Source organism: Drosophila arizonae, chromosome 2, assembly GCF_054131065.1.
Source record: "Drosophila arizonae isolate 15081-1271.41 chromosome 2, UAZ_ARI_1.0, whole genome shotgun sequence".
Lineage (NCBI taxonomy): Eukaryota > Metazoa > Arthropoda > Insecta > Diptera > Drosophilidae > Drosophila > Drosophila arizonae.
Window position 1 is genome coordinate 11,620,825 of NC_142922.1, and position 22,756 is coordinate 11,643,580.

At 42.9% G+C, this 22,756-nt stretch overlaps 1 protein-coding gene across 21 annotated transcripts in view; it reads right to left on the reverse strand.

The window, feature by feature from the left end:
- The window catches only part of heph (polypyrimidine tract-binding protein 1 heph), a 186,691-nt gene that overhangs the window by 33,250 nt on the left and 130,685 nt on the right, over positions 1-22,756 (reverse strand). For all 21 annotated transcript variants that reach the window (XM_089462135.1, XM_089462131.1, XM_089462134.1 and 18 more), the window contains one exon: positions 6,809-6,932. In XM_089462135.1, the coding sequence (XP_089318261.1) occupies positions 6,809-6,932 (124 nt within the window). Of the gene's footprint in view, positions 1-6,808; positions 6,933-22,756 lie in introns of those variants that run through there.

Genomic DNA, 22,756 nt, shown 5'->3' on the forward strand with positions numbered 1-22,756 from the left:
TAATTCGTTTTTTTTTTTTTTTTTTTTTTTTGTATTTTTTTTTAAATATTTTTTTTCGGTTAAAGCGTAGAGGATTTACGGAATTTTCGAAGTATATTACAGAGTTATCCGCTGCAGATTTTCGCATATATATTTCGCACAGTATATAAGACTGAAAATTTCTTGAACAAAAATATTCCGCCCGTGTGAGTCGCCGGAATAAATAGCTCAGCTGCAAGCTGAAGGAAACCTTTTAATGTGAGGAGCAAAATAATCATACGGCCACTGCGAAAAGGCAAAAGGTGGGCGTGCAATAAAATTTGCATTCAATAATGACGCTTGCTCCGCGATGGCGTATTGATATATAAATAACAATCATACGCACCGTTGCATCCCATTTAAAATGCGCTGCAATGGAAGGCACGGCTAAAGCTCAACCGTATTAATGACACGCACTATATTCAGGATGAGCCGGCACAGGCAGTGCAGTGGCAGTGGCAGCAATGCCTCCTCCTCCACCTCCTTTCAATTAAGTCCATACACATATGCCGTGTCATACCGGGCCACGAACAGGCCATCGATGAATTGCACGAAAAATATAAACTATTTATGGCTAATTGAAAAGTTTACAAACTGTAATTGAGTTGGCACCGGTGTGGGCATGAAAATAATGGATGGTCAGCTGTAATATGTTCCATATGCACAAATGTTATACAGTAGCTGTTGTTGTTGTTGCTGCTCTTGCACAATGCGGCGTATGTGTAATAATTTCAGAGCCATGTATGAACATTTTTTGTTTCTTTGCCTGCACGGACGGCAACATGGACAAAGTTAATTAATGACTATTTAAATTCATAAAGCAAACAAAAACTCCCAAACGAATAAATTGAAATGAATGGAAAAGTGCGTCGAGCATCGACAGCTGAAACAAAGCCACGCAAAGTAACCGATAAATGGTCAACGCCCCAAAAACACCCCGGCCACACCCCCATTCATTACAGCTGTAGACAAATGGGCGAAAGGACTGCTGATTGTTAATAACAATTAAATTTGTGCTTACGTGGCGGCATTTAATCATTTAATATACGCATGACGCCAATGTTTGTCTGTGTGTGTGTCTGTGTGGGTGCGTGGGTGCGTGTTTGTGTGTGTGGGTGTGATTATTCCCAATATTTGAATATTCACACACGCGCACACGCTTTACATTTAATTATGCTACAGCAAATTAGGTTTTTACAGCCTCACACATCATAAATTTTAAATTGTTGGCCAGCAACTTGCCCTTGTCTGTCTGTGTGTGTGCCTGTGTGTGTTTGTGTGTATCTGTGTGAACTGTGCGTGCATGCGTAATGACTTAATGATATTTACTTTGCCAGCGCGCCTTGTCTTTAATTTAAACATCTCTTTTTTCTGTATAATCAATCATAGCACACAAGTTTTTACATCAACTGAAACTCAACGCCAGCAGCGATGCTGGAGAGCGCAGCCTCGCCTCTTATTTTCCTCCATCTGCTTCTTCTACATAATTTTTTGTTGGCACAGTATATGTCTGTTTTCAGGCCAGCCATAATTGAAAATAACGATTTTTTTCTCTGGCTGGCGCTGCTGCTGCTGCTGATACGAGCAAGACACGAGCCTAACACCCGCAAGTAATGTAATTCATTAAAAATTTGTTAGCACAGACAGAAGCAGAGACCGAGAAAGAGACAGAGAGAGAGAGAGAGAGAGAGAGAGAGAGAGAGAGAGAGAAGGAAAGGGAGAGCCTGCACCAGCGAGAAGTCAACGCACGCCAAGTCTGACGACGTTTACAAATTTTAATTGCATTTCAATTACGGGAATAGTTTCCATATTTTTCTTCTTCTTCTTTTTTACCTAATGCTGGCAGTTTGAGTAGCAGAAGGCGCAGGCAGTCTGCACTGTCCTGTGTGCAGTCAAGCAACGACAACTCCAACAACATGAGTTGAAGTTCTGTAAAGTATATCAATTGCATAAATTAGAAGTGCGCCGAGTGGGAGTCGAGGCGGGGCAGCGACAAGCGCGTTTTCTACTTCATTTGCGCTCTATAATAATGTCCAACTGTTTAAAGATGCCATTGCAAAGTATGCTACGAGCTGCCAACGAGTCGTATGCTTAATGAAGTAACCCATATGTACATACACAAATATGCGGCATGTGGCAGCCGTAAGTCAAAAGTGAAATCGTATAAATAATGACAATAAATGCACGTTCAACTAGCCGACACGCACAGCCTCTCACATAAATGATCACAGCGGACCACCGCACATTCAATTGACATCAACTGTCAATGTGTGTGTGTGCTGTTGTTGTTGTTGCCGCTGACCAAGTGCAAATTCTGATTTTTATTCTGGTTTGCAGTGCTCGCTCAATATTTACACAGACGTTGACGGCGCCGCGCACAAATAAATATGACAATATTATTTTATTGACTGTGAAAATATTTACACGCAACAGACGTGCCAGTGCGCTGCGGTATCACAGACATCAAGGCGGCACGCGCGCCGCCTGAAACAGAGCCACAGAGACACACACGCACACAGGGCACAGGAACAATGAGTCGTAGTCGCAGGACTCTTCTGCTGCTGCTGCTGCTGCCATTGCTGCTGCATGCGCAGCACGCAGTTCGCTGCTCACGGCACACACTTCAAGCTCTATGGCTATAAAAACGCTCAAGTACTTCACTTGGCTTTGATCTAAGTGCTTGACTGGCTGATTGCATTGGGTTTATGAAATGATGCTGAACTTTACCTGATCAATTACTCAGCTCGAATGTTCAATGAACATATAAATCAACATTACTTTTATTTAATTATTATTATTTTTTTTTCTTTTTTATATATTTACTTATATGTATAATAAAAAAAAATATATATATATAAAAAATAAATAAATATTTAATATTTATTTTTATATATATTTTTGTTATTAATTTTTTAATTGTTTATTTTTTACATTCATTTTATTAATTTTATTTAACTATTTGTGTTTTTTTTTTAATTTATTTTGTAAATTTATTTAATTTGGTATATGTTTATATATATTTTTAATATATTTTTTATTTATATATTTATTGTATATACATTTTATTTATTGTTTTTAATTCATACTTATTTATTTTATTCATTTTATTTATTTATGTTTTCAGTATATATTTATGACTATTTATGACTCTTAGTAGTAAACCCGAATATATATATTTATATATTTATTTATTATTTATATCAATAGTAAATAATTCAAATATATACATTTTTTTTTTAATTTCTTAATTAAATTACTTTATTTTTTCCTTTTAGTTTTTAAATTATTATTTTTTAAATGTTTATTTATAGTTTAATTTTTAATGAATATTATATTTAATATACCACCCATAGTAGAAAACCAAATTCAACTTAAATCTGTAGCTTGGCTCAGCCTAATTAATGGTAAGCTTATCATCTGCGGCTTTCTTCCACTAAATCTACTTAAAAATATTACGCCAATGTTGCTTGTATTGCATGTCTATGGGTGATTGGCTTTTTTCTTTCCGTCTACTTGTTTTTTATTATTCAATGCTACGTTTTAACACCTAGAACCATGCTGCTTGTTAGCCAATGGTCACCCTCAAATCGGTCAATAAACAAACAAATATTGGCGGGGCTAGACAAACATAGCTTGTTTGTATGTGTCACTGTGTGTGTGTGTGTGAGTGAGTGTGTGGCATGTGTGTGTGCGCACTGGCTGTAACAATAAACAACGAACACGCAGCAACAATAACAGCAACAACAACAAGAGCTACACATGCTGCTGTCCCAGACCAAACACGCGACATTGGCTCGGCTTAACTCGACGATGCGACGCAACACGACTCGAATCGACTCCACTCGACTCGACTGAGCTCAGTTCGGTTTGTTTTGGGTTTTGTTGCGTTTTTGGCGTGGCTCGAATTAGCCGGCACAGGGTCTCAAACTTGAGTCCCCGGGGTCTAATTTGGCTTGCATAAAATATGCATAATAATCAAAATAAAATAAATCAAACGGCGCTAAGCAAATGCGAGTATTTATTACAGCAGCAAACGAAAGTTGGGACACTGGGAGAAAGGAATTATATATAACGTATACACACATATATATATATATATATGCTATATAGTACAGTATACATGGAGTATATATATAATAATCAAATAAGCACTGCGCGCTTTGCATTGTAAGATGAGCTGAACGAAGCGTGGCCACTTACTCCAAGTGTGCTTCACATACAAACACACACACACAGACAGACACGCACACACACCACTCTACTTGAAGTGGTTGGGCGTGGCGTTGTGGTAGCATGAGAGCAAAAGTGTTTTTATTACATTTACGTGCAAAAATTTGTTGCATGTTCGATGGCTAAGCTCGTGTAACGGAAACGTTGCTCTGTGTATTGGTTTAGCATGGCATACAAATACAATTGACAACGGCCAACGGCCAACGGGCAGCAGGCAGCGGATGGCGCTGGGGCGTGCCAAACCACCAAAAAGGAAAAGTGAAGAGAGGAAAAAAAAAAAAAAAACAATTTTTGGCAGTGGCTCACTGTGCGCATAGGTATGTGTGTATGTGTGTGCGTGTGTTTATCTAAGGCTAGCCACACAATGCTTTTTGTTGCTTTTGTTGGATGCTGCCTATTTACTTGTCTGGCAATCGTTGTTGTTGTTGTTGTTGTTGCTGTGGCTGTTGTTGTTTGCTCAGTGCTGCAATGCAATAAAAGTGTCCTTACACATTTATTTAGCAATTTCTTTTGTTATTATTTTTGGCATCAGCAGCGTATTTTTGCTTTTGTGCGTCAGCTTTAAGTGGTTGCCATGTAAGCGACACACACACACACACACATACACACACGCACAGCCACACAGAACAAACACAAATGAATTCATTGGATTTCCAGTGGCACCTCCGTGCCCCTGCTCTCCCCCCTCGTCTCTTTGTCTTTTCAACTTTAAGCTGCTCATGACTTTAAAAATTTTGGGCTGCTTTTGTGTTTGCGAATGAACTTTGCGTGGCAAATTAAAAAGGCCGCAGGTGGCATGTGGCATGCGGCATGCGGCGTGCAGTGTTTGCCAGCTGAAAGGCGGCAGGTGTCAAGGGGGCGGTCGATTCACAAGCAGTCGAATAACGTCCACGATGTCTGCCAGCCACGCACTCCTCCGCACTCCCCACTCCAGCGTGATTCACCTGCTTTACTCTTGCGTTTGTATGCATGAGTTGGCACTCAAATGCCGCTGGGTCGTCTGTGTCTGGACCAAGCATTCGAACAATGAACGCCAGCAACTCTTTGCCAGTTGCCAACTGGTCAACAGTGCGTATGTATGTGTGTGTGTGTGGGTGTGTGAGTGTGAGTGTGTGTGTGTAGGATAGAGCTTGTTGCTTTTTAATTAATAGAAAAGTCCTTTGTAGAGTAATAAATAAATATTATGCTTTTGCTTTTGCTTTTGCGCTTTTTTCGTTGCGTTCTCGATTGCCACTCAGTACACACACATATATATAAATACATATATACACATATACATCTGCATATATAGATAGGCAAGTGTGTTTGTGGTTCTTTGACTATCTGCTATCTGGCGGGTGCAAAGAGCGTAGCGCAACCCGTTAAAAGGCTTACAACTTTGTACACTTTTTTTTCGCTCTTTCTTTCCATTAAGCCATGTGTTCCCATTGATTCCTATTGTGGCGCTGGCAGGATAATTGAGGAGGTTTTTAGGGCTGCTAATTGGAAAACCAAAAGGCGTATAAATTCTCAGCAAAATTCTAATGGAATCATAAAAAATTGAAGAGCCAAAAAGGAGTATTTTATTTTTGATTTGCCCATTTTGTGATTACCACGCACACTGTGTGTGTGTGTGTGTGTGTGAGTGTGTCTAGCTGTGTGTTAGTGTGCATGGAAAATGCTTTCGCATGAATTTGTTGATATTTAAAATCATTGTGTGGCTGACTGATTTTTGGTTTCGACTTTCGGTCTAAACAGTGACGTTGACGGCCGCTTGGCAAATATTTGCCTAATATGTGGTTCAGGCTCTGGTTTTTGGTTTTCGGTTTCTGGCGCGAGCGGTTTTTGATTAGCTTTATTACTGTGTGCCAGCGCCGACACGCGCACCCTGTGCAGGTGGTGGTGGTGGTTCTATTGCTAGTATGAGGTATGTGTGTGTGTGTGTGTAGGACTAATTAATGTGCTCGAATTGCCTGGGTAGGGGGAGCGTTTCAGCTTATTACACAAGCGCGTCAGCCAGCTAGCTAGCTTCACTATATACACTTTTTCATATTTCGCAAGCAAAAACAAAGCGTGCGTCGAAATGTTTGTTTCCATGCTAATTAGCGGGTTAATTGGCTATAAGAACAGTCGCGAATGCTAGGCCCGTACTAAACCAATTGCCATAAGCAGCCAAGTGGCCGACACCGGCTTAAGCCAGCTTAGGCCATTGGCATTGCCTAATGCACGCAGCGGGGGGCTGCGGCGACAGCAGCGGCGGCGGTGGCTAATTGGCAACCCAACCTGGCCTAAACTATGGCTGCAAAGTGCACTTAAGTTGAGCGGCCCAAGCGTGCCATAAAATGGGCTTATATATAGGGCGCAACCCAGACGGAGAGATGGAGGGACGGAGAGTACGCCGAGCTATGGGGGCAGGTGGTAGAGGCGTAATAGGTAAAGGTATAGTTAAGCTGAAGCTAAAAGATAAGTTGCAATAGGGCGAGATAGACATAAAGAGAGAGTGAGGAAAAGGGAGAGGAAGGGAGAGAGAGAGAGAGAGGAGGGGATAGAGAGAGCGTGCAGAGAAATATATAAAACTTACCAATTCCGCCAGCCAGCACGGTGCTCGAATCCAGTTTGGCCTTCTTTGTGGCCAGATCCTGATTATTATTGTCGGAAGCGGGCGCCATGACTGCAGCTTGACTCAAAAGTTCGTCGCTTCCGCGCTGCATGGCCACGATTCACAGTTATGCGCAACAAGACACAGATGTATTCGCATTCGCATTCGCATTCGCATTGGAGACACGAGATTTGATTTATTTTATTTTATTTTTTTTTTTTTTTGTGCAGCCAGCGGTTGGTATATTTTGTAGTTGTTGTTGTAGTTGTTATGTTAATAGATTGTGGTTGTAGTTGTAGTTGATGATGCAGAGGCACAGCACAGCAGAGAAGTTAAAGATGGTTTCAGTTTATTCAGTTGAGTTGAGTTGAGTTGAATTGAATTGAATGGTAGGCAAGTAGGCAAGTAGTTGTAGTTGTGTGTGTGTAGTAGATGAAGTATATACGATTACGGTACATAAAAAGAGAAAAATAAAAGAGAAGAGAACAATATAAATATTTAATATTTACGCAAGTAAATTACAGCGAATCAGCTCAGATGAGCTCTTTGTAGTTGTTTAAGTTGGTTTTTTGTTGTTGTTGAAGTTGTAGTTGTAGTTGTTGTTATTGTTTTAGTTCATTTGTTGTTGTTATTGTTCTGTGGCTGAATTTAGAGAAATTTGAGTGGCGCCCTCAAAAGCGAGCTTTGCATTTTGTGTTCAGTAAATTGGATACGCTTGGGCGGGTTCTAGTTTAGTTTAGCTAACTAAGTCAACATAAGTGGGTGCGTTATAAATTCTATTAAATAATATACTACGGCAGGAGAGACGAGGGCAGCTTAAGCTCAGAGTGCAAAACTATTGCTACATTTTAGCATAGACTACATAAATTCACATAAGAAATTTTACTAAGCATATTTCAGAGTTTTAATTAATTTATAATTATTGATTTGGTTAATTGTATAGAAAGAAATTTTTATTATAGTTTTAAACTGTTATGGTTAGTTCAAAAATTTACAAAAAAAAAAAAAATATATATATATATATTTAATTTAAATATACAAATTAAATAAAGAAAAATAAAACTTTACTTTATAAAACTTTTTAGTTCTATTGTATTCAACTGTAAAAGAAAATAAATTAATCATAATAATTTAGAAAATAATATCGTAAAGCTGAAGAGAATTTAATAAAAATTCTTTGTTTTATTTTTATTTTTTTTTTTATTTCTTTTCAAGCCGAAATTACGATTCAGAACCGACTGAGCAGCCCGCGCTCAGTTAATCAAAATCCGCAAATAGACCCAAGTTCTATTTAAGTAAAGCTGTTTGCGCTAATTCCCCTGGTGCAGCCTTTGGATAAACAAGCAGCGCGCGTTTTCTCATTTTTAGCCCCATCTTATGATTTTATTTTTATATATATATATAATTTTTTTTTTGTGGATTTTCTGTTTTATTAGTTGGGATTTGCGAGGGGCGAATAATTGCAAAAAAGCACACAGAATATTCATTGAAATTAAGCAGCAAATGCGGCAACTCACAGCAAGTGGTAAACGAAACGAGGCTTGGCTTAGTTTTTGGTTTATCGCAAATGCTAAAAGCTAAGATTGACGCTAAACTCTAATTAGAAAGCCATGTTGCATGCGGCACATGCATAAGTGTATTGTAATTACATGTGACACTTAATTACCACACTCGTGAGTGCGGCAACAATGCCAATGGCAAAGACACAGTCAGAGCAGGAGACGGAGACGGAGACGTAACCGAAGCAGGAGTCGTAGTCGTAATCGTAGTCGGAGAGGCAGAGCCACAGTGAAAACCAAAGCCAGAGCCAGAGTCGGGCATCGAGAGTAACTAAGTTAAGCCAAACATTAAACGTAATGCGAGCTATAAAAATAAAGCTGCTGCCATGTGTGTGTGTGAGTGTGAGAGAGAGAAAGGAAGAGAGAGGAGAGATGGTTGCTGCTGCTGCTGCTGCTTCTGTTTCTGGCTATTGCTATGCATTAGCAGCAATGACAAAAAGTCAATAAACGAGCAGCGCAGACAAAGGGGAAGGCCTCAGTCTCCTGCAGCACACGGTTGGCAAATTGAAAAGGGTAATTTTGTGTGAAGTAGGCACCTTTATACGATTACCAGGCACGAGCAGGGGGAGGGGGTGGGGGGCGTGCTCGGGTGCACTAGATGGCTGCTGGGATGGCTGACTGCTGGCTGTTGCTATCAATGCTGACTTCGCTTGAATTCGCCACTTAGCTTATCATCAGGCGGCGCTTTGCTTCACTGTTGTTGTTGTTGGTGTTGTTGTTTTGCTTTTGTTATTTGTCGTTGGCTGTTTTCTGTTTGCTGTTTGGTTTTTATTTTTATGTGACTGCACGTTTTATGTACATAAAAGAATTAGCTTAAATACAAAAACAACATGTGGTAATAGTAATAATAACAAAGCCAAAACGCACGCACACTGAAATATATCAGCGGTGTGCAACACGACGACTGGGCGCATGTGTGTGTGCGAGTGTGTGTGTGCGTGTGTGTGATAGACAAAGCAACGGCAAAAACCGCAAAAGCACTTCACTTGATAATATCGCAGGCAGAGACAGACAGATAGACAGAAAGCCAGCAGGAGGCTGAAAGAGAGAGAGAGAGAGAGAGAGAGAGAGAGAGAGATAGAGCGAGGTGGATGTTAAGGGAGAGTGAAATCGCGCAAAGCGCAGACAAAAAACCAACATGACACGCACACACGGGCTGAGCAAAACGAAAACGCGAAAGCCCTCAAACACACACACACACACACACACACACACACACACACACACACACACACGTACATCTATATAAATACATATATATGTGTAAACGTGTGCGTGTACGTGTTTTTTGTGGCTTGTTGGTTGAGTAATGATATCAGAGAAGCTGTTGCTATTCCCGCCCGTCTGTCCGCCTGTCTCTCTGTCTGTCTATCTGTCTGTCTGTCGGTCTTGCGCTTTGTATTGTTATATGGGCACGCAGGCAGGAGCATATGTTTTGGCTGTGCGTGCCATATGCTTGAAGGGATTTATAGCATGCTTTTTCGGGCGGCTTCCGGCTTCAGTGATGCAGCTCCTCATCATAGCTAACCTTCGCTGTGTCAAGGCAGACGCACGCGCCTTGCACAGCTGACAGAACGAGTGAGCAGGAGAGTAATTAAATTTTTTAAAATAATCTCCCCGGGCAATGCTGGGAATGGGGCAACTGGAATGCCGGCAATGTCTCTAATGCATTCGTTATGGCACATTAACGCTCCCAAATGCCGGCCAACTGGCATTCGCTGGGGATTTACCGGGGTTCTCTCTGCGGATCATTGCATTACACGCTTCATGGGGCCAATGCCCCCCACTCGTATGGCATGGCACGGCACAGCACGGTACGGCATGGTACGTCACGGCTGCAACTGTTGCCTGAATCCCTCTGTGTGTGCCAAGCTGACCGGAAATGTTATTGTAATATGCTCGTATGGTCTGCTAAAAAGTATGCTAAATATTTGATTATGAACTGGGTCCCCGTCTGCGACGCGTGTGCACATATGGCCCCGGCTGATAAGCCCCGACTGGACCCAACTGCGGACCATTGTCCATTGTTGCCGTCCACTGACACTCTCTGGTGCGTTTTAATGAATTTTCCTAGAGCCTTTTTGCTTTCTATTTTCCATAAGCCGTTGCCCGTGGCCATTTCAGCTTCTGCTCTTGCTGCTGCTGCCCAGCTCCACACACACACACACACACCCACACACTGATTTCTATGATGACATGTGCCTTTTTACTCTTCACCCCCCATCCACGCCTCCTGCCATATTGCGGCCTCTTCTCTTTCAGCATGTTTCCTTTGCTTCCGCCTTTGTTGCCGGGTAACTGGGTCAGCGCGCAATTGTTGAAGGGCTGCCTGCTATTGCTGCTGCTTCTTCTTCTCCTTCTACTATGGGTTGTTGCTGGTGCTGCTTCAGCCACTGTCGGACAGTCGCTGCCAGAGAGATAATCACGCATATGCCTAACGGTTAAGTTTTTGAAGTGCACGACGCCAACGGAAGCAGAGGGTGTCAGCATCATCAGCAACGAACAGCACCGGCCACACATGTGTTGGTGTTTCTTTTGCTTTTTGTTGTTGCCATTGTTGTAGTCGCTGTTGTTGTTGTTGTTGCTATTGCTGTAATGAGCGTCACAGTCTGACATAGCTGATCCAATTTGAAAGCGGGTAGCAGTAGTCGTAGTAGTTGTTGGCATTTCTTTAATTTCTTGCTCCACATACAATTCTACCCTTTACTAAGCCTTAAACGGAGTCGCATTCAAGTGGGCCAGAAATAATAAACTTCATTAGAAATATGCACCGATTCTAGGCTGAATGCAATTTAAATGCAAATATATTTTTATCTCAATGAATTTAGTCGTTTAGAATCTGCATTTAGTTAACCAACTCAGGCACGTGCCTTGCTGCTTATAATGCCAACCAAATCAAACCGTGTGCTTTAATTGCAGCCACCCAAAGAGCACGCGCCATCGTCGAAAAGTACATTTCATGAAGTGCCAACAACAGCAACAGCAACAGCTGTCCAGAAAGACCCCAATATATCAAAGAATATGAGGCATGGCGCTTGGCGCATGGGGCATGGCATGCACGTATTTCTGCATATGTGTGAGCATATCAACGCCCTCATATATTGCATGGCCAGCGAGTTCGGCTGCCTTTGTTGTTGTGAATTTATGGTGGCATATGAATATTAAAATCGAATATGTTGCTGTCGATTAAAGGCTTTTTGTCCGGAGTGCACTCGGCCCCCGCCCCACAGCCATGGGCTGCCACAACCAACAGCGCCAGCAACCCGTTGCAATTGTGGTCGTTTGTTCTGTCTTTCTCTCTTTATGCTCCATGTGTGTCTGTGTGTGTGTGTGTGTGTGTGTGTGTGTGTTGTATACTGAGCCCACAGCGACACAGATACGAGTCGACATTTCCGCTTGTGCGGCAAATGCTGGGCTATGGATCGCTCCATTGACGATGTCTGTATGCACGCACACACACAGTTGTTGTTCTTGTTGTTGATGATGATGATGGCGATGATAATGTTGTTGTTGATGTTGATGATGATGGTGGCATCCTTGAAAATGCAAGCGTATGGTGCAAAAAATTGCATATGTAGGTAAAAATAACAACAGCGGAAAACGGGCAATGCACCACCGACACCCCCCCTCATCCTCAAACTGTCGCCACAATAAAGATCTGCAGCGGCAGCCTTTGAAATAACAATTATTGCTGGGCATCGGCTGCTGGCTTTAAGCTAGGTGGGTGCACACTTTAAGCTGGCACTGTCAAGCAGCTTATAAATTCTAATTAGAAACTGTATTTGGACGGGCAGACAGGTACGGCTACCCATCTAAGCAGCAGCAGCAGCAGCAGCAGCTGTTATAGCACAGCCTCATTCTCTCTCATTTGTTTGCTAGTGTGGCAGTTAATAAACGCAACTTGTGGCTACGGCCTAGTTAACCGCCGCACAGCCATAGATATCACATAGAGGAATAGAGACAGAGTGTGTGTGTGCGTGTGTGTGAGCTGGCGACAAACCCTACTCAAGGCCTCCCTCCCCCTATACCTGACGTTACTGCCTGCCTGGGCAGGCCGAGAGGCAATAAATTATATGAGAATGCCGCTAAAGTGGAGCAGCTGCGGCTGCTACCAAAACTCCAGCCACAGCCACAGCCTTAGCCACAGTAACGGCAACAACAACAACAACAGCAAAACACCTGAGATGTCGACGGCAATAACAACCATAGCCCGGCTCGAGCCGGCAAGTTTAATACCAAAACACTTACTATGTATAGAGAAGCACTTGGCGTCGTTATAACTAAAGCACGATAGTGAAACTGAGCAGCAAAGCGAAGCGAATGGCAAACTTTATTTACATTTAAGTTCCAGATACATATTTAACAGCTGTAGGGGTGTGCCCAGGAGCCGTGTCTTCATATTAACTCATAAATTTCAAGTGGAAATGAAGATGATGAGGGAGAGAGAGAGAGAGAGAGAGAGCGAAAACTCTCTGATCCATCAGAGATCGGATCATTATCGACAGCAATTGTAAAGCAATGTTCAATTTGAAGAGCTTTGAATATGCCAATTAACATTGGCCATGTTATAAGATTATGTATACCTACATATATATTAAATATCTATATATATATATATATTGCTACAATTTCCATTTCTTGCTTCGCTTTGAAGCGAGGGTCGCCTAAATATTTACATTTGGAATTTTATTGCTTTGAGAGTTAGAAACCTCTTCTTTTTTATTTCAATTTGTTTGCATAAATATTTGAAGCGCAGCTAAATTAGAATGTGAAAGCGAAGGGTAGACTCCCAAACGTTTATAGCTGTATTTGTCTGTGTCTGCGTCGACGTCTGTGTGTGGGTGTGTTTGTCTATCTGTGTGAGGCATAATAAACTTGCGCAAGTTTGGCCAAAACGATTTGTAGCAATTTCGCTATTAGTACAATTCTCTCAACCTCCTTCTCTAGTCGCTGGCTCGCTCGCACTTGGCATTAATATAGACTGCCAAATCGAGAAGCAAAGTGGAGAGGCGAAAAAAGTTTACTCTGCTTATGCATTTATCACCTTTTTGCTTTGGCACGAGTGTGTACGCGAGAGCGCGCGAGTGTGTGTGCGTGTGAGTGCGCAAAAAGAAACTTTGCCTGGCCTAGTGCCAAGCGAACAGGAGACGATGGCGGCAGGATAACAGGCTCAACTCCTAGCGGGCACATTTCGTACGCTCGCCCGCATAAATTATTCAAAACATGTGTTCTCAGTGTCTGTCCGTCTGTCTGTCTGTCTGACTTCTTAGCGCTGCGAATGCAGTAGAAAAAATGTTCTGCGCCGAATGGTAGACAACAGTTTTTTCTTCCTGTTTCTTACCTCTCTCTATGTGTGTGTGGGTGTGTGAGTTTTTTTATCTTAGGCTGTGGCAATATACTTGTGTATGACATTTTCATTGATATTTTGGCATGACGGCCCTCATGCACGGCCGGAAAGTTTGGCAATTTTTTCCGCCAGTCGACGGCGGCATCGTGTCTATTAAGATATTCACTCTGCCGTAATGTGACATCATACATAAAGAGTTGTGCGTGAGTGCGTGCCTGGGTGTGTGTGCGTGTGTCTGTGCGAGTGTATTATGGGTGTATGCAAATGGCAGGCATACGCTGTTTGGCATTTCTAATGAGCTAGAGCAGTCAGATACGGACTCCGGACTCAGGGGTAGCAACTGAAGCACGCCAGGAGGGAGGGGGGGCAGAGATTGTGGACCGGAGCTGAGCAGCGATTACCGGCTGCATAAATCTTGCTCTTCATATTGATTTTGTGGGCAGGAGCATACCCCGTACACCGTACACCCGTAGCCGTACCCGTGCTGGGTTTACCTTTTTTGCTGGTCTTGGCCATTTGACTTCTGTGTGTTGAGGGGCTCTTTTAAAATAAATTATATGTTTTTAAAGCAAAGGCGAAGCACGTAGACAAACGTATGTGATCGCAGCCACTCCTCATCGAGACCTAGGTCGTGCCGGGGTCAAGCCTTACTATGCTGGCTGACTGGCTGGCTGGCTGGCTAGCCTGGCTGACTGGGGCCAGTGGGCTCATACAAAATTCAGCAGCATTGAAATTTATGGCGGCTGGACACACAGCTTCAATACCAAAAAAATAAATAAAATAAAATATATACACGCTGCGCTCGCGTTTCCTGTGTGGGTTGGCGAAGAAGACAAAGTGTTAATATGGGCGACCTTTTCATATGCTACATGCATGTGTGTATAGGTGTGCGTGTGTGTGGGTGTCCCTTATTTATTTTTATGTGCATCTATTTGCTTCTCGTTTTTTGCGGCAGTCAAATAAAAAATGCATTAAAAACGTCTGAGCTAGAGTCGACTCGACTTCACTTTATTGACTTGAGCAGACAAGTTTAAAACGTGGCCGAGAGCAGCTTCAGGACACATGTCTTACATTTGCATGGCAGGTTGGTTGGCATTGTTGGTACTTTTTTTTTTTCGTTTTTTTTTCGTTTTTTGTGTTCTGCCAGTCAATGAAAAATTTGCGATGCCAATTCTCAAATGTCTAATATTCAGCTGCTATTTCCTTTTATACATATAATTTGCTGTTTGCTGCCGTTATCCTTGCGCTGTCTGTGCTTTGTGCAACAGCAACCCCACCACCCCCTCCTGACAGGCTGTTGCCTTCTTCTTCGCGTTCATCCGACTTGCGGCTGTCTATCCGACTGTCTGACACACCGTCAACTCAAACACCAAAAAATTTCCCAAGACCTAGCTGCCACACGGCTAGCCGCACCACACCGCAGCACCACAGCACCACCAACCCCAACCCCAACCTGAATCCAGCCCCCAGCCTCTTTCATATTCAGGCAAATGGCGTTTCAACCACTTTGCCGCCTGCCATTTGCCGCTCGCTTTGCTTTCACTCCAAAATTTTTAATGCCACGCCATTTTTTATGGCGCCACACTTGAATGCGCTTAAATATTTTATGTAATTTTTCGCAATTTATTTAGCGCATTATTTTCCAGGCAGCGATGGCGGAAGAGCAGCAGGGGGGCAGCAGGAGAGCTGTCTGTCGGACCGTTTATATCAATTCAGGTCCCCCAAAAATTGCTGTGACAAATTTGTGCTGCTGTGTGGACGCTGTTTAGTTTCCTGCTCTCTCTCTCTCTCTCTCTCACTGTCTCTCACTCTGTCTATCTCTCCATCTCCCTTCCGCTCACCAAGCTGTCCATTGCTGTGGCCGCAAAGCTTCGCCAGCTGCAAACAATTTTGTGAACATTCGCAATTTTCGCGCGTCAATTTCAATTTTTGCTAGCAAATCTCAATTAATTTGCCTGCCACATAATTCGATTTTAGATGTCAAATTTAGGCGCCACGACAGCTAAATAATGATTGGCATTGATTATATTTATCAGCGCGCACTGGCCATATATACATATAAAGAATTTCAATCAGATATGCCTTCAGGTTGCCCTAATTGAAGCAAATTCCTTGCTTTTGGCTTTGATCGTATGCATTAATCATATTAAAATATCATGGAAATTTTAAAGGATTTAATGCAGTTAGCTAGAGCTGCTTTGTGAGTGTTTGTGTGTGAGTGTGTGTGTGTCGCCGACTCAACGCCCTTAAACCATTTTATGTGCGTGTCATGTTTGGCTTGTAATTGATTTATATAAAAACATGTTGCATGCCAAACGACATGCAGCTTGTTGCTATTGCTGTCGCTGTCGCTGTTGCTGTCGCTGTTGCTGTCCCCAGTTGCTGTTGTCTTTTTTGGGTTTGTTTGCCTCTAAATTTATACAGTCGCCGACTAACAGCAACGACAGCAACAACAACAAGCAACAGCCACATGCGAAAGCGTAGTGAACCGGCATGTTTACATATCGATTACTGCGCGCCCGTTGCATGCCGCTGCGGCTGTGGCAATAAAATCGACGGGGTGTGTCTGATGTTGGAGGCGATAGAAAAACATGTTGCATTTTATATGCATGCACACATTCACGCCCACACACACTCACACACACACACACACAGCATCTGCCACACACTCACACATTTAAGATGTTTTAAACCGTTTCTGGTGCATGCTTTCAGGTGTGCTCGCTTTAAAAATGCATTTTGAGACTAATTAAAAATACCTTAACGATTCTTATACGACATAAGCAACAACAACAACATTCACAAATAAAAGGTTTTAACAACTGTGGTATTTGGGACCCACATAAGACACCCCCACTAGGCCTGCCTATCCTCAATCAGTCAGTCAGTCGTTCGTCGTTCGTCCTGTAGCTGCCTCGTTACATTTAGGTTTTACGACGCGCCCCAGGCGAAAGGCCATGAAAAAAGGGAGGCAGCGCGGACAGACGGGACAGACGTAAAGCCTAGAAAAGCCATAGAAACGGACGAACGTAAAATATATAAAAAATTATCTACATTTAATGACGAGCCTTAAAAATTAGCGAGAAATGCTCAAATTAAACATAAAGACAGCCGCGGCCAGCCAACGAGTGGGTCAGGCGGGTCACGTGGGTCAGGGGAGCGCCACGGGCCGGAGCTGGGGCGGACATGCGCCTGGCGGAAACATCAAAATGACATCCATTAACACACCTATTAATCACAGACCAAGAGCGAGAGCGAGAGAGAGTGAGCTAAGAACAAGAAACAAAAAATATAGAGAAAAATTGAAAGCTATGGCACAAACCGAGCGCAAACGTCGTCGCTTCTAGCCAGGCCCAGCCAAGCTGGCCAAAATGTGGCGCTTAAAAGTAGGCAATGGACAATGTTATGGCCCAGGTGACAGCCAAACAAAAAGTCATAGAAAATGGTCGCAATGCCCAAGCCAAAAACAGCAGCAGCGACAACTAAATAGCAACAAAAATGTTGAATAAAAATGTCAAAAATGTGACAGGCGACGCCGACGTCGACGTCGACGTCAGCGTTATTGCTGTTGTTTTTCAGTGGCCCGGTCTCAGCTTTAGCGCCAACGTCGCCTTCGTCGTCGTCGAGTCATAAAAACCCGCAAAGTGGGTGGTGATGGCCAATTAAGTTAACGACGGCGAGCGCTAACTTTGCGGTCGATTCAGCTCGCTGGGCGGGCGTCGCTGGCGCTCCATGTTCACGCCACAGCACCGTCTGGCTACCCACAGGGCTAATGTGTCGTCTAACGGCCGGCCAGGCCGTTCACTATTGTAATCTAAAACGTTCATTGGGTAACTCTGGGCGTTGGGCACTTGGGCGCTTGGCCGTTTGGCGTTGGGTGACGTTCGGCTAGGCTAGCTTCCTTCCTTCCTTCCCGGTCCGCCGTTCCTTCCGTCCGTCGGCTGTCGGCTAGGGTCGTGTACGCTTGACTGGCAGATCAAGAGACAGGTGACTGAACCAATTAACAAAAAGCTGCCAGACTACTGCTGCTACTACTACAACCACGACGACGAGGAAAAACTTTTGCCAGCAGCTACGCTCGCTGTTGCGGCAAAAAGTGAAAATTGCTGCAGGTGACGAGCGACTCGAAATTAGCACACATTTCTTTTTAGATATAGCTTCTTTTTTTTTTTTTTGTTGCTTTTAAGTTAGAGCGCACGGTAGAGCACTAGACACCACCACCAGCAGCTGCGTCCGCCTAAAAACCTAACCTCAGAGCACTGCCACAGCCAACTGGGCGTATACGTAATGTATACAATGTAAATAGACGCCAACGCCAAATGTCTCGCAAGTTGCAAATTAATTTCTCCCAGGAACAGAACAGAAACACCCGCCGCCTGCCGCCTGTCGTCCGTCGTCTGTCGCTTGCCAGGCTTCTAAGCTACTGCCACTACTACTACTACTGGGTCTCCTTTGGCTCTGCTCTGCCTTCAAGCGAGGCACGCCCACACCCAAATACCCACACACACAACATGGCCAGTGGCACTTTGCAGTGGGCTTTGCTCATAATCACTGAGGCGGCCACAGCCTCAACGGCAGCATCGTTATCATGCCCAGCATCATCATCATCATCATCATGAACATCATCAGCGTTGTCAAAGTCGCCGCAGTCGTTGCCAGAGCATATTCCATTAGCAATTATGAATATGGAATGGCAATGTTTAGGCCATGACTAGCAGCAGTAGTCCCAGTAATCACTGCCAACAACGCCGACTACTTAAGCCGCTCGCAACGATGTTGCTAAGTGCTGCTGCGCTGCCGTTCCCAACGACACTGACGATGATGTTGATGTTGATGCCGATGCTGAGATGGCGATGATCGGCTTTCGCCAGTAAATGATAATTGCGAATAAGGAGGATGTTGAGCATGATGTTGCTTGGGCAGGGGCCACGTGTGATGTGGGCAGCGCAAAATATCGCGAAAATTGCTGCTAAAATGTTTTGGCCATAAATGTGATTTAATGCTGGAATTTATAGCTAACAAAAAGAAGCAAAGGGTTGAAATTTTCAATAGCTTTATGTAAGAACTAAATGCAACTATATATTTCTTAGGCATTTATTGAGCTTTCAAAGAAATGCATCAAGCCGAAGGCTTCAGTTAAGCTAGATTTTATATTAATTCCAATCTCTGATAAATAATTATTCTAATATTAATTCTAGTCTCTGATAAATAGAGAAACAAATGAACTGCATGCAAAACACTTTAAGCTATCGGCTGCTGCATTGCTTCGATTGTGTCTAACTTATTGGCACAATGAAGATGTGTGTGCTACACACATGCACACATACACACACAGAGAGAGACAAGCCCACAATTGTATTCCCACAACAAGCGGAAAATGGATTTCCAAGCAAATTATCTGGCATAGCGCATAGTCAGAGGACAATGCAGTCAGAGGAGAATGGAAACCAAACACTAACAGCAACAACAATACTACTAAACAGTTTCAATTTCAATTTTCCATGCGTGTGTGTGTGCGTGTGTCGTTGGCATCAGTTGAACACGACAGCAGCTGTTGCACAACGGCCACAACCAGCTCTCAGCTGCGTTTTGACAAATATGCATAGGACATTGTCTATTGGCGCTTGGCCAAGGGGCTCCACCCGGTTGAATGCCTCGGCTTGGCGCGTGCTTGCCGTTGCGTCGGCTCGTCGTGCTGCAAATGATGGTGTTGCAGTCTTTTTATACCCTGAAGCCATTGAAAATGGGAAAGCAGGGTATAATGTTTTGTGTGAAAATGTATGTAACAGGCAGAAGGAGGCGTGGCAAACTTCATAAACTATATTCCTGATCAGTGCAATGAGCTGAATATAGCGATGTCCGTCTGTTCGTCCGTATGAGTGCCAAGATCTCAGTAGATCTAAGACCTAGAGGCTTGCAATTTATACTGGTTTTTATTCTACACAGCACTAGTTCATATTTTTTCGATAACTCATTCCATTCCATTTCCATTTTTATCGAGAATAAACGATCAATTTAATTAGTTTCTTAACGATTTGAATACTATTAGACCTAGAGACTTAAGATTTACTGTGTATATTTACATTTAATGAATACGAAGATTTTGTAATTTACAGATTTTAGATACCACGCCCTCTTTGCCCCTATAAAAACTACCAGATGAGGATTTATTTAAGAAATAGGTGCCCACAGTGCAGCGCAGTTCAAGCGCAGCCGCTGCTAACTGAGCAGTTAGCAGAGCCTGAGCATATGGGGTTGTGTCTGTGTGTGTGTGTGTGCATGTGATACTCTATATATGTGCATAAAACAAGCGCAGAATGCTGGGAATATTAGGTCTTTGCAGGGCTTAAGGTATCTTCTAGTCGAGCAGTCTCCACTGGAACATTCCTACTTGTTCTCTCTAATCTGAACGATGTCGCTGCTGCTGCTGGTGCTGGTGCTGGTGCTTATGTTGTTGGCAAATGTTTTTCGTGCGCGATATATGTCGGCAGAGCGCTTTGCTCTGGCCAAAGTTTTGAGGCTAGACGCGACGTTATGTAATCCATGTCAAGGTTCAAGCATATGCAGCGTGTGATTGGATACGGTAATCATGTGACAAATATGTTGATGCTGATGCTGCCTTTGCCTACTGCTATAGCGCGCCTTTGATTATGCGAATTAATGAGCGCCATAGAGTAGCGAATGGATTGGCTGGCTGACTGACTGGTTGGCTGGTTGGTCGGCTGGCTACTTGCTGGTTGGCTTTGGCCGATTTGCATTTGCTCTTCATTAGCCCCTTCAAACACAATCTGATTCGTGTTTGTCTGCCGCCGCTCGCAAAGCTGAAAAGCAGCTTCCGCTTTCATTTGCCAAATATGGGTAGCTTAAGCTGATCAGCCGAATTTGGTATTACAAATCTGCAGTTGGCAATGGTGTACGTTAAAGGCAGACGCAGACACACACACACACACACACACACACACACACACACACACACACACACACACATACATACACAGACAGAGAGACATACACATAACCGCTGCAGTGATGAGCAATTGCGGACAGCCCGATGACAGCGAACGTAATGTGCAGACAAAAACAGCGACGGCAACGCAACAAAAACGGAAATGACCAAAGCATAAAAACAACAAGCAACAACATGGCTATCGTGGGGCCATATCTGTGCGATATGGCCATAAAAAGTGCGCAATGGCCATACGACTCGACGTTGCCCGCTTAAATTGCAAACGAATTTCGTTGTAATGACCACAATGCACGCGGACAGACACACACACGCACACGCACACACACACACATACACACAGAGCGGGAGAGGCAGAGCTACTGTTGGTTTGTCGGCATCATTTGTAACTGCATTTATATTGAAGCGACCGCATCTGTTGCGGTTATGTTGTATGCAAAAATGCATTTTCGCGCACAGATAAGCAAACAGAACGGCGAACGGCCAAAACCTGGGGCGGGCCAGCTTCGTATTAAGCAATGCATCAGCAGCCACATGCCACTTGCCAACGCACACACACAACACACTCACACACACACTCACATATGTCATGCCACAGTTTTTGCTTCATTTCCGCTTGGACTTGCGCCGCGTTTCCGGTCTATTAATGCCTGTGTGTATTTTTTTTTTTTTTTTTTTTTTTTTTTTTTTTGATTTGCTGTCGCTGCTAGCCAAAAGTATGCAATGCGCTTTTTTGCAATTAAATTATGTATCTGGCTCTGGACACTAAATTAACTGAGCCCAATTGCCGGCGAAAATGGCTAAAAAAAACAATGCAAATAAAGCGCACAAAAGTTGAAAATCAAACAGCGCACGCGATACGAAGCGATTAATAAAAATGACAATCATGCAAGTGTTTTACAATATTCATAATATTGGCAATTAAAAAGAAGCGCACCATGCATAATTATAATCCCATGCATTATGCATTACGTAGAGGTCGGACAGACGACGATCTCCCCCATTCCCCGCAGTGCAAATATTAAATTTCTGAAATTTCAATTGATATTTAATCGACTGTTAATAAAGTCAAACTGTCAGCCAAAGTGGCTGATTAACGATTTCTTCGTGCATGTGTGTGTGTGTAAGAATATATGGCAAAGGTAAATGGATAAAAATTGATAGAGGCGAAAACAAAGCGAAAGTGTTTTACCTTTTGCCGACACGTCTATGACAGCAACAACAACAACAAAAACAACAAAACAGTTAACAAAAATATGACGAATGACTGCAGCTGCCATCGGTCAGCAGGAAATAGCTGAAACTAGCAAAAAGGATAACTGCAGAAAAAAAAAAAAAAAATAAGAGGAAGCAGAAATACAACCAGCTCTGATGAAATGATTTATTGAAGACATAGCGAGTGACATTGACAATCAACGAACCTCTGCTCCTCTCACTTCCTCCCTCTCTCTCACTCTTTCTCTCTCTCTGTCTCGCGACAACGGAGTTTTATTGGAAAAGCGTGCAAACATTTGTTGGAAATCAACAAATCAACAGGACGTAAAAAAAATTCTTTGACGAAACTAGAAGAGTAGCTCGACTGCCAAATACCCTTTCAGGCAGTTTACTACAATGAAAATTAGAGAGGTGTGAACAACTGATATCAAATTTTAATAATTTAAAATATATAATAAAATACTTTATAGTTATATGCAATCAATTCAATATAATCATATTCCAAAGTGAAAGAAAATTCAGTAATGCTCTGCTACGAAAAAAAAAGAAATATATATGCAAGTACAAACTGAAGTGGAAATTTTTGCATAAATCAAAGTTAAAAGTGTTAAAAATAGCAAAAGGTCTCAAATTGAATTTTTTTCGAATTGTTTTTTTTTTCTGTGCATTTGCTTTTGTTTTTGTTTGGTTTTGGCAAGTCCTTGACGAAGGTCCGTCGTTCCCACTGTCCTGTCCTGGTCCTGGCCTGCTGCTGTTAGCCTTTATGTCCGAGTACTCGGTGCTTTTATTTACTTGTAGGATTTTGTTGGCAATGGCATTCGTGTTCGTTTTCGGTTTCGTTTGTT